At 33.8% G+C, this 12,825-nt stretch overlaps 1 protein-coding gene across 1 annotated transcript in view; it reads right to left on the reverse strand.

The window, feature by feature from the left end:
* LOC129943480 (neuronal acetylcholine receptor subunit alpha-7) overlaps positions 1–12,825 on the reverse strand; it is a 387,414-nt gene that overhangs the window by 16,519 nt on the left and 358,070 nt on the right. The window contains exons 11-12 of the mRNA XM_056052973.1: positions 9,311–9,525; positions 9,072–9,245 (exon numbers count right to left, since the gene is read on the reverse strand). Of these exons, the coding sequence (XP_055908948.1) occupies positions 9,072–9,245; positions 9,311–9,525 (389 nt within the window). The remainder of the gene's footprint in view (positions 1–9,071; positions 9,246–9,310; positions 9,526–12,825) is intronic.

Here is a 12,825-nt window from a genome sequence, read left to right on the forward strand (position 1 = left end):
CGATATTTAATTTTTACGAACTTTGAGTAATGTTTTTTTTTAGATTTTTAGTTTTTATAAAAAAACTGTCAATACGATTTTTCTCAAAATTTTATCAGATTTTTAAAACATTATTCTCCGTGGCTCAAAATTGTTTTGGAGATGAAATCATATGTTAGTCGTTAAATTTAGGAGGTGACAAATTTTTTTTTTCAGTTTTTTTGATTTAGAAAAAAAACCGTTAGATAGATTTTTTTCAAAAAATATACTTCTTTGAGATCACGTTACAGTCTATTATATAAAATTTAATTCAAGTCTCTAGCGTTTTTGGTTCGTAAGATATTAAGGGTTAACCAAAATTTTCACCTTTTTTTTAAACTGCTATGGTAAAAAAACCACCCACGCAATTTTCTTGAGAGCCCTTTCTGCATCTTTCTGCCTTATTATCTGTATAACAAAATTTATTTGAAGTCGATATCTCTTCTGGTTCTTGAGCTATGGACGACGAAAAAAACGTCGCGAACGTACGGACGTACGGACGTACGGACGTACGAACGTACGTACACACGCACGCACAGACATCTTTCTAAAAATCTTTTATTTTGACTCTAGGGACCTTGAAACGTCGAGAAATGTCAAAATTTTCAATTTGACAAATCGGACCCATTACAATAACTTCCTATGGGAAGTTAATAAACTCTTCATACAGAACATCCAACCATCCAGAAGTCAACAAAATTTTGAATCGAAAGAGACATCAAAGAATCCAATCCACTTTATGAAGGGCACTCACATTCACAAAGACTTTGATGTTCTGATCTCTATTCAAAACTACGCAAAGAATAGCCAACCCCCTTGGAACTTTACAAGTAACACCATAACACTTTTTCAAGACATAGCAGAAAACTACAAATCTCTTGGATGGAAACTACTATTTACAGACGCGTCCAAAGGAGACACGTACACCTCGTGTACGTTGTTGTTGTTGTTGGCGCCTACGGTTCCGTTGTCTCCAAAGGGCTATTATCCACTCACACATTCACTTTTGCTGCCGAAGCGTTTGCTATGTATGTAGGTACCAAGCGATAACACACTCCCAGAAAAGAAAAACGATCATATTTTCGGATAGCCTTTCAACTAAAAAGGCTATAGAAAACATTTCGAACTCGATTGCAATAGTAGAACTTTAGAAATCATCTGGATTCCCGGCTACTTTGGAGTCAATGGCAACGAAGCTAGATCAGCAGAAAAAGAACCATTAAAAGCCCTTTTTCAACACAATAAAAAGGATACTACCAATTTACTTCTAGTAAACTGGAAGTTCAAAAGGAAAGAATCTTGGACAAACTACAACTACTCATACAAAAATCAAAATCCAAACGGGGAATCTATCCCAGCAACATATCTTTAAAAAAACTTAAGCTATACATCAAGCTCAGACTGGACCACTCATTCATTACACTCTGTCATCTCTACGAGGATAACTCCAGCCTTACATTGACCCACCTTCTTTTCTGTCCAAAAGTCTCTTCAACCTGCGCAAAACTATCAAAGAAAAACTTGCAACATATTTTGAAAAATATCAATTTTGACAACATAAATTTGGTATACAGTATAATGACGAATTTAAAAACTCTATTTAAAAAAAAATAATAATAACAACAACAATAATAACTACCTATGTATATCTCTTATCTTTTACAATTAAAACTTAACTTTCCTAGTAGATAGCCCTGGCATCTAATTTCTAGTTTAAGTAATTATTAAATTTGTAATTTATTTATCATTCAATAAAATTAATAATAATAATAATAATATTTATTTATTTTCTGCACAATTCCATTTAATGTTTTGTGTAAAAAGGTTACTTGCCAAATTAGAAACGAAATTAGAAATATTTCTTTGCAAGACAAAATACAAATCGAGACGGACTTTTAGCTTGTCTGAGGAGTATTTTGCAGGTAATAATGTTTTTGTCGATGAATTGAACATAGAGGTTAGTGAAGTAAGTTCTAAGTTTAAAATGTATGAAATACATTTTACAATAGGTAGTCAAATACTTGAAAAACTTACTAGTTGTTGTCAAGGTCAATATTTACGTTCAAAGAATGCAGTTGACTGCAAATTAAGTCACTTATGTTGTCTCAATCTGCCTAATGCCGGCTTGTAAAAGAATACGATCATGATTAGACTTTATTATTTTACAAATGTTTATGTCATTAGTAAAAAGAGAACTTCACTTAAGCGAAGCGCGGACATGACGTTACTTCGTTGAATCGAAAAGGGATATGATGACTTCCCTTGGGAACACCAGATTAAGCAAGAAAATGGTTTTGAATGACAATTCAAGGAAATCAACCGCTTCATATCGGTAGGAGAAAACCACTGCCGGAAGTCATGATGATCAACAACATCGAGCTTACATAAACGATTGACAAAGTGGAAGCTTTTGCCAAACAATTTGAACAGAGTTTCACTTCAAAACCATCAACGGAGTCGCGCAAGGATCGAAACTAGGACCATTCTTCTACAGTCTGATGACATCTTACCAGCCAGTGCCTACGGATTGTGAGAACCTGCTGTTTGCGGATGGCTCACTCACCTATTCGTCCTCCATGTTTCGTACAAAGCAGCCCGAACAGTAAAAGCACACTGCCAAAAAATTACCTTCAAATGGAAAGTTGACTAAAAAGTTAGTCAAGAAAAAACTCCCTGACTATCAAGTCAAGTCTAATTCTATCAAAATGACAGTTGATAATGTTTTTTAATTCAACTGAAAGCTGAACTTTATTACTCTATGATTTATTTATTTTCTGCACAACTTTATTTAATGCTTTCTGTAAAATGGTTTCTTTTCAATTGGGAAAAGAAATAACTAATATTTCCTTACAATACAAAATACAAATCGTGGTGGACATGTACATAGCTTGCCTGAGGAATGTTTTGAAGACAGTAATTTTGTTGGTACTTTTTGTACTATTAACTTAAAGTAGAGATTTGCGAAGTAAAGTTCTGAATTTGAAAATCATGAGCTTGAAAAACTAACTCGTTACCTCGATCAAAATGTACGTTCAAAGAATGAAGTTGACTGCAAATGAAGGGTAGCCATTTGAGGATTATTTAAGTGGACAAACTATGAAGGTATATCTATTGATGATGAATAAATAAATAAAATTGTAAAAATACATAATAAATAAAAAGAAGGAGCTTCTTTAACCACAGACTTAATTCTGAGAATGTTTCCACACGAAAGCCCATACCAATCCACTATAAAACAAGCAAAAATTTGATTGAAAAAAAGTTCTATCTTCTCATCATTTATAGGATTATAATAAATTATCAGTCAATTCCTGTCTCCCAGTGAGTATATTCGTGCAAGATGAAATTTAATCACGTAAGCCCATTACACGTCTTACAAAGATTATGTTGTTCTTGTTCATGTGAATTTATACAGATATAGAAAGGGTGACCCCTTGGGGCCTATTAATGTGTGTTTGCCTTCCGTTAAGGTTGAGACTTTCTCCACCCCCATCACTAAACTACCCCACTCCCAATATGTAAAACAAATTCACATCTCTGGGGGTTCAATAATAATCAAAGACATCAATGACCTCATATTTTTTAACATTAGTTTTTTTTTTGTATTTGTATAAGTTCCAATTAATATAGATTAGCAAAAGGTTAATAGATTATAGGTATCTATTTTTTCTTGAAGATAAGTCAATTAATTTAACCTCGCCTACATATTGAATATGAAAAAAAAACCGGAGTATCCCAGGAGACCTGACAACATGGCCCTTTCCTCCATTCATAATAAATTGATATGGACCCACCTCTCTATCTCATCTTATCCTAATATACTCGTTGTATGATGCCTTGAAGTTATAATGTGCATTTGTATGATGAAACATATTGTCAAATTTTAGCTTCTTTATATTATCTACATATAGGCGAGTCATAGATAGGTACAGAGGTTGTATCTTGTATTATATGGAAGCCAAAAACTCTTCCAGCTTGCTAAATTTAAGATAGGGAGAGGTAGGTACATAAATGTTCCTATAACTAAATTTATTATTCGCATAGTCTTTTAGAGTAATTTGCTATTCACCCGGTAGGCTCAGCAGGAATGTTCAGTATTTTATGTAGTTTAGTGTATTAATGTAAGCCTTCAAAGTCAAATGACTATGATGGCCCCTATTTATGTACAGTACAGTAAATATGTATACATATATTTTGGCCATAACCATACCCACACATATTTTACTATATCCATCCATATCATAGCTAGAATGTAAGATATGTAGTTTTCTTAATTAAAATATTATCAAGCATCAAAATGAGGGCATTAATATACAGGAAGAGGTTTACAGAGGAACTATATAGGCACTATGCATATGTATGTATTTCCCAGGACATTTTAGAAGTTATAGACACTCCATCTAAACTATGTATATGTTAACGTATAGACGACATACATATAAGAGTATGAGGTAGTCAAATTCATAATTAAGTGATAATATCTCTCCCTTGATGAAAACTTAAGATATAACGTGTAATGAACTTTTCATACATATACATTACATATATGTACCTATGTACGTTACTTACATAATTTATTTTATCATGTTACAAAAATAGAAGCTACTACTTTGACTTATTTTTAAACAAAGATACAGATTTAGGACGATAGATAAATATCTATCTTTTGTATTTAGGAGGATATCTTTGGTGACATTAAACCATCATTAAATGAATCATGTTTCTATAAAAGTCTAAATGGCAAATTATTAGATATATGTATGTAAATTTATGAAAATGGTTCAGGTTTCAATGAATCGGAAAGGCTATAAACAATTTAAATTTAAATAATTTAAAATCGGTAAAAGACGCGAAGCACATTTAAGAGGAATGTTGTAATTAAAATTTGAAGCAGATATTGTTACAAAAATTAAGCTCGGTAAATTTCAGTGGTATTTGACGGTGTTTCCCTTTCATTAGAAATGAAAATTATAAACTGATTAATGACAAGTTAAATAGCGCATTCATTTTTCGCTATAAATGTGTTTTTCCATTTTCTGGACAGACATTTATTTTCCTGAATAGCTGATTCTTTTATGTCCAAAAATGGAACAAATCGTTCCACTGATTTATGTTCTAATTTCATACAATTCCAATGACAGATTTCTGTCAGTTAAAAATTTTCGGAGGATCTCGATCAGGAAATTTTTTTCAATGACAGACATTTTTAATGATAGATATAAACGGCCTGACAAAGCAAATTCCAATGTTTGTTTTCAATGATGAAAACCAATGACAGCTATAACTGGTCCCCTATTTAGAGAATTCTTTAAAAGCGAGTGACATTTGGGACACTGAAAACAAATTCTAGATACAAGCTCTGTAATTGTGTCAACTTTCCTTGGACTTTTTAAGTTGTCTTAAATAAACGACTTTAAAAATCATTTTTTAAACAAGCAGCGTTAAAGATCTGTAACAGTTTTAGATCTGCAGTCAACAAAATAGGAGCTCAGAAAATCATTTACTTTATGGCTGAATCACAAACACGCTTCATCTTCGGCTTCGCTTGCGTTACGTTGGGCCTGCTTCGAGGTTTCTTTGAATGATACTTCCAATATGACATTTCTAAAATGGCACTTCTGTTATTAGATGCAGTTTTTTTCTCAAAACAAAAAAAATTGAGTTTTGAAATCGAAAAAATCAAAAGTAGCTTACACAGCCTATAATAACCAATGGGAATCCCTCCAAAAGCAAATGTGTTTTGTTTGTTGTCTTTTTTTATAGCTGTTGAGCTGTCAGACAAAGCAAATGTTCAGCAAATTTGAACTAGAGTTTCCGTTTGGAGTGACATTACGAAACATTACGTTATTTCCTTACGATTGTCAAATGAAAGGTGAGGTCAAAGCTTAACTGTGATAGCATGCATTGAATTCCTATGGCTGAACTCGTAAACGTCAGACAAAGTAGAAGCTGAAGCGTGTTTGTGTTTCAGCCATTACAAATTTTAAAAAACTGATCTACTACTTTGAATATCGTTGCCTCATGTCAAATCAGTTAGCTTTGAAGCTTTTTAATAATTGGTCAGTTTATGTTCTAATATCTTCGAAATTTCTCTACACGCATATATTGGCAGAAATATGAACAAGATTTGGAATACAAATTTTGTACTTTTGCTGTCAAAAATCAGAAAATAGAATGTCGCCAATTCAAAAAGGAAGAAAATAAATGTAAAGCTAATTTGATTGCTAGCTGAGAATGAATATTGTGGTTTTCATTCTAGTTAAGCTTTTTTCAAAATTGGTCTTTTTTTGACAGCTGGAACATTACATTGTACTAGTCTAACTTCGTGCACATGAGACGCACGCTGTCAAATACCTAGCTCAACATTTTTTTAAAATATTGAAATAGTATTGACACAAAGAGGGGTAAATTTACCAAATAATCCAGATATGCAAATTTGATCTTAAATCAAAAATAAATCAATTTAATTAGAGGGGAAATTTCTGTCTTGACAGATCTAAATAAAAAATAAATGTATTTATTTTACCCATGGAAAACGCTATTAGTGATTTGTTTTTATATTTAAATACTGAACGATTAATTTCATTAGTTTAAAATTAAATAAGTTTACTCGCAAAATGAATAGGGAGAATATAAAGGCTCTTCAATAAGAGGTTTCACTTTGAAAAGCCCGCTTTTTAAATGTCAAAGCTGCCTGCTTAAAATCGAGCGTTACACACTGCAACAAAGCATTGAAATTGTTAAAGCTCATTACAAAAATGTTATTCATTTAGCTGTAAATGTTCACTTAACTAAAGGACTTTTAAGTCATAAAAATGTAAGCTTTTGCGACAAGTAAGTCATATGAAAGTTGAAACCGGGTGCGTCGTTCTAGAACAATATAAGTGACTTGAAATTAACGCAAGTTTCTAGTGTTTGATTGTCTAGCTGTTAAAAAATTGTCTTCAAATTAAAGCTATTTTATTTGAAAGTTGACTAGAAAGTTAGTCTAGACAAATTTCCCTTACTTTCAAGTCAAGTCAAGTGTACTTGTGTCAAAATTTTAAACTGATTGTGTTTTTCCATTTAATTGAAAGTTGAACTTCATATCTCCTTAATTTATGTTTGCAATGCAAAGTTTTATTTAAAGTCAAATGTAAATTGGTTCATATATAATTGGGAGAAGAATAATGGCTGAATCACAAACACTCTTCAGCTTCAGCTTCACCTGACGTTTACGAGTTCAGCCGTAGGAATGCAATGCGTGACATCACAATGGAGCTTCGACCTAACGTTTCGTTTGACAATCGTAAGGAAAAGAACGTAATGTAACGTAATATGACTCCAAAAGGGAGCTCTAGTTCTATTATGTGAACATTTCCTTTGTCTGACAGCTCAACAGCTGTAAAAAAATGTCAACAAACAAAATATTTGCTCTTTGAAGGGATGAAATAATACAAATGTCATTTAAAGCAACCTCAAAGCAGGCCCACCGTAACGCAGACGAAGACAAAGCTGAAGCGTTTTTGTGATTCAGCCATAAGGTCTTTTTTCTTACTATACAAAACACGGCGTATCAAAGGATGACCCTTTTTGTATATGGAGTTTTTATTTTGTTGTACTTCCTGAATCATCAACTGAACGTAAAAGATAGTGAAGTAAACTTCCAAATTTGAAATTAATGACACCTGAAAAATTTACTACCTTCTTTATTTTTGCGTTCAAAGAATGCAATTGACTGCAAAATATGTCTCCTATATTTACTGATCTTGCCCAATAACGATTTCTTGTCGATCTTTGGAAATAGGTATTCCGAAAATGACAATAATGCGTATTTTGCATAAACACTAAGCCCGTAAGGATTTTAAAGTTGAGTTGAAACAAGAACTTAAGACGGCCAATCTTCGGCAACGTCATATCTTCGCTACTTGGATCCTAACAAAAATTGAAAAAAAATGGCTTTTAAAAAATCCTCTCCATTTACAACGTGATGCCAGGGTGTGCGCAGTAGAGGCCTGATTGGACTTTCTGATTATTCTGATACGATGAGCTTCCAAACTGTGATTAAGGATTGTTTATTGCAGTAATTAAAATAACTAGTTTATTTTCAAGAAGTTGGCGCTCGTGTGGTTCTGTGATTGTGTTGTTTCACGAAAAAATGATGACAATTGGGCACCGAAATCTTAAGATTTTTTTGAGCTCACGTAAAAGTTAAAACCAAGTGCTAAAGTATGAAATTTGTTATAATCATTGACCGACATACATTTGATCAGAATTGTATTTCGAAATAAATTAGGTGGTGCAGCACCTCTAGGGAACGAGGGCCTAGTGACTTAAAACCCTCGACCATTCCTGTGGGCGAGAATTTTAGGCAAGGAAGGGACCTAAAGTTTTTATGCCGAATCCTTAAGACTTGCAACACTCAGTACCCCTGAAAAAAAAAATACGGGCAGATTCGGGGACAGTCCTACGCACTAACCATCATGGTGAGAAAAAAAAAACAATATGGAATCCACCTTTGTTCGTCTAAAAAATTGTATTGCCAACTTTAATTTTTTCTGCTTTAAAAAAAACACCCCTTACAATGAAGAGATATTAAAGCAGTCGTCTCGAAGGTCCAAAGGGTTTAACACAAAAACCAAACAATTTTTAAGAGCAATACAAAGGTTTTGGCACGAATGATGTGAAGTAGGTTGCTAACAAATATACAGATTTAAAAAACGTATTTGTTATTCCAAAAAACTCTTGAGACAACTCATTTTAGTTTTGACGTTTTACTATTTGACTCTTAGTTGATGGCTCAATAGGAATATGGATGCTAGGCAGACATTTTTAAGATATGAGTGTGAAAATGATATAGAATAAGATGTAAAAATGATTAATTTCAAAGGAGTTTAATGTGAACACCGCCTTAGAAAACAAATATTGTCACAAACAGTGTTTTGACACCGATCCGATCAAGTTATTTGTTTGATCGTTGCATTGGATATGAATTGTCTTCTGAGTTTTTATAAGGAATTTGATTTATTATTTTGCACTATATTATAAATATTAATATTAATTAAGGTACTTACCTATCCACAACCATTGCAGCGAATTTCCAATCGCTTATTAATTCCGCTTCGTCGTCTGCTTTCCTCATTCGCGCCGTAATAAATTGCAATTCTTTAAGAATTAAATGCAAATCCTTATGATTGCATCCTATAGAGTTGTGATGTTCTTCTACCGTCGTCGGCCGGCCAAAGCTTCTATAAGAAAAATATATTATTATTTTATAACATAATTTTACTTAAATTGAAAAAAAAGAACTTACGCCGATGATCCTATTGCTGTTTGTGATCCAGATATTGTATGCCGAAAATCGTCATCAATATCTAATACATTTGCTAGCAGGGATTTTGAAGAACGTTCCTTCAATTCTAACTCTTTCATTCTATTGCTTAGCAATATTGTTTTTCTAGTTATTTTCCTACCGGGCCGACCCATTCGTAAAATCCATGGAAGCCATTGTAGGAAAACTGATTTTATCTATATTTGGGAGTAAAAATTTTGTGTAAGAAATTTGTTTTTAATGTAAATGCTGCGTACATTCTGAAAGTTAAAAAAATGCCACAACCAAGTCGAGATGATTCCAGTTCAGATCAAAATATCCGAGACGTAATTTTGTTCCAAAATGTAGAGAATGTGTAGAGTGTTTGTTTATAAAAAGTTTTTAGAGTGTGTAGAAATTTGACGTTTGTCTTTTTTGTCTCGGTTATCTCGTTGGCCTTGTCACACTTTCTGGTCCTGTTTTGTTTGGTCAATATGATTGATCTCGTCAGAAACGTTGGTCTCATATAGTCTAGTTGGCCTTGTTTGTCTTGTTGGTCTTATTAGTCTAGTTGGTGTCATCGGTTTCGATTGACTTGTTGGTCTTCTTCATCTTGCTATTTCCTTGTTCTCGTTGTTCCCGGTGTCATTGTTTGTCTCGTTGGTTTTGATGATCTCGTTCATTTTGTTGGCCTTGTTCGTCCTGTTGGTTTAGTAGGTTTCGTTAGTTTTGTTGATCTTGTTTGTCTCGTTGGTTTGTTGACCTTCTTCCTTTTGTTGGTATCATTGGTTTTATTAGTCACGTTGGCCTCGTTATTCGTTTTGGTCTTCTACGTTTTCTCAGTCTTGCTTTTTTGTTGTTTTAGTTTTTCTAGTTGTTCCCGCTGATCTTGTTTGTCACGTTGGCCTTGATTATCTAGTTCATTTTTTTCGGGCCGTTGATCTTCTTTCCTAATTTGTGTCTTTGGTCTCAATTGTCTTGTTGGTCACAATTTTTCTGATAGGTCTCGTTCATTTTGTTGGCCTCGTTCGTCCTGTTGGTCTAATAGGTTTTGTTAGTCTCGTTGATCTTGTTTGTCTCGTTGGTCTTACTAGTCCAATTGATGGGAGCCATTTGTCTCGTTTGACTTATTGGTCTTATTATTTCGACTGGTGTCATTGGCAAAAACACTCTAGTAAAGATATAAATCCTTCGTACGTATCACCCTCCAAAACCCATTTGTTTACATTGTTGTATTTGTAATGTGAACGAATTCAACGAGAAAAAATTGACGTGTTTTCACGCATACATAGACACACTTACTGAGTTTTTTGGGGAAATTTAATAAATTGGAGAAGAAATTACACGCACACTATGAAAAAGTTTATGAGGCTGATTTCCGGTTTAGCTTGTAGGCAAACCAAGATGTCTACCGGGGATTTATATCTTTATATAGAGTGTTTTTGGTCATTGGTATCATTTGACTTGTTGGTCTTCCCCATTTCGCTATTTCGTTGTCCTTGTTGTTCCCGCTGATATTGTTTGTCTAGTTAGTTTTGATGGGCTCGTTCATTTTGCTGGCCTTGTTCGTCCTGTTGGTCTAGTAGGTTTCGTTAGTTTCGTTGAACGTGTTGGTCTCGTTGGTTTGTTGACCTTCTTCGTTTTGTTGGTATCGTTGGTTTTATTAATCACTTTGGTCTTAATATTCGTTTTGGTCTTATACGTTTTCTCAGTCTTGCTATTTTGTTGTTTTAGCTTTTCTCGTTGATCCTGTTTGTCTCGTTGGTTTGTTGATATCGTTGGTTTTATTAGTCTCGTTATTTGTTTTGGACTTCTACGTCTTCTCAGTCTCGGTATTTCGTTGTTCTAGTTTTGCTAGTTGTTCTCGCTGATATTGTCTGTCTTGATTATCTAGTTCATGTTGTTCGTCTCGTTGGTTTACTTTTCTAATTTGTGTCATTGGTCTCGTTAGTCCTGTTGGTCTCAATTTTTCTGATTAGTCTCGGTTGTCCTGTTGGTCTCGTAGGTTTCGTTAGTTTCTTTGATCTTTTTGAATTTATATGTCTCATTGGTTTTGTTGGCCGTTTTAGTCTTGTATTTCTCATTAGTCTCGTTATTATTGTTGGTCTGGTTGGTCTCTTTCCGGTGGAATAATTCGTCTAGTTGTTTCGTTTGCTTTGTTGGCCATGATGGCCTGGCTGGTATTTAAATTCTTCTTCCCAGCCTTATATTATTTTGCATAAAGGGTCATTCATTTTTTGGTTTTCGAACGTTCATGGATAATTCGCTTAAATTCGGTTTATTAAGGAATGTAGTTTATAAGAATGTTGGTTTCTAAGAATATAAATGTAAATCCAAATGCAATAAATGCAATAGTGAGATCAACGACACTTTCGTTCGCTGCGAACGTCAATATTTTATACTACTGGCCCATTAACGTCCCTTTTATATTGTCTTTGAGTTTTAAACGATTGCTCGAGTAGTGGGTGGATTATGACAACCATAGTCTTAGAATAAGTTATTTATAATTAATTTTAAAGCGTTGTTCGATTGCTAAGCGATACATTATCTTGAATGGAAAACATTCAACTACTGCTTTGAGACTCAAAATGACAATTGATTTAGGAAGTGTCAAATGCCTGTACTACCAACCTAAAATCACGAAGTCATCCCACTTTATTGTATAAAAGCTGAAAAAAAATGTTTTTGTCATTTTTTTAATAATGAATTATCAAATTATGAAAATACGACTACATTACGCCCTTCTTCCAGCGAGCAACGAAGCTTATTTTTGCCTCAATGGATACGTAAATAAGCAGAATCTTCGATTTTGGAGCAATTTTCAGCCAGAAGCATTGCATGAGCTACCAATGCATCCACAGTTTGGTGGGGTTTATGGGCTAGTGGCATCATTGGTCCGTACTTCTTCAAGGATGATGCGAATCATAACGTAACTGTGAATGGTGAGTGCTATCGTGAGATGATATCCACCTTTTTTTGTCCAAAATGCAAGAGTTTGATTTGAAGACATGTGGTTTCAGCAAGACGGTGCCACATGCCACACAGCACGCGCAAGAATGCACTTATTGAGAGCGGAGTTCAGTGAACATTTTATTTCACGTTCGCGGCCGGTCAATTGGCCGCCTAGATCGTGCGATTTAAAGCCTTAAGACTATTTGTTGTGGGTTATGTTAGATCTTATGTCTATACAGACAAGCCCGCTTCAATTGACGCATTTTAAGACAACATTGAAGTAATTATTTGTGAGATACCGGGAGAAATGTTGGAAAGAGTTTGCCAACATTGGACTAAGCGGATGGACTATTTGAGGCGCAGTCAAATAATCTTTAAACATTAAATTATATGGATCGTACTATCGATTCTAATAAAGATTTCATTCATTTTTCTGAATTGTATTTTGTATGTGCTTTTTTTTTGAAAAACTTTCCTACAGCTTTTAAAAAATCACCCTTTATGAGAACCTCTTATTTCTCTTAACACAAATCTATACGTGACAACATTTCAAAGCTTAATGAATG

Source organism: Eupeodes corollae, chromosome 1 (genome assembly GCF_945859685.1).
Source record: "Eupeodes corollae chromosome 1, idEupCoro1.1, whole genome shotgun sequence".
NCBI lineage: Eukaryota > Metazoa > Arthropoda > Insecta > Diptera > Syrphidae > Eupeodes > Eupeodes corollae.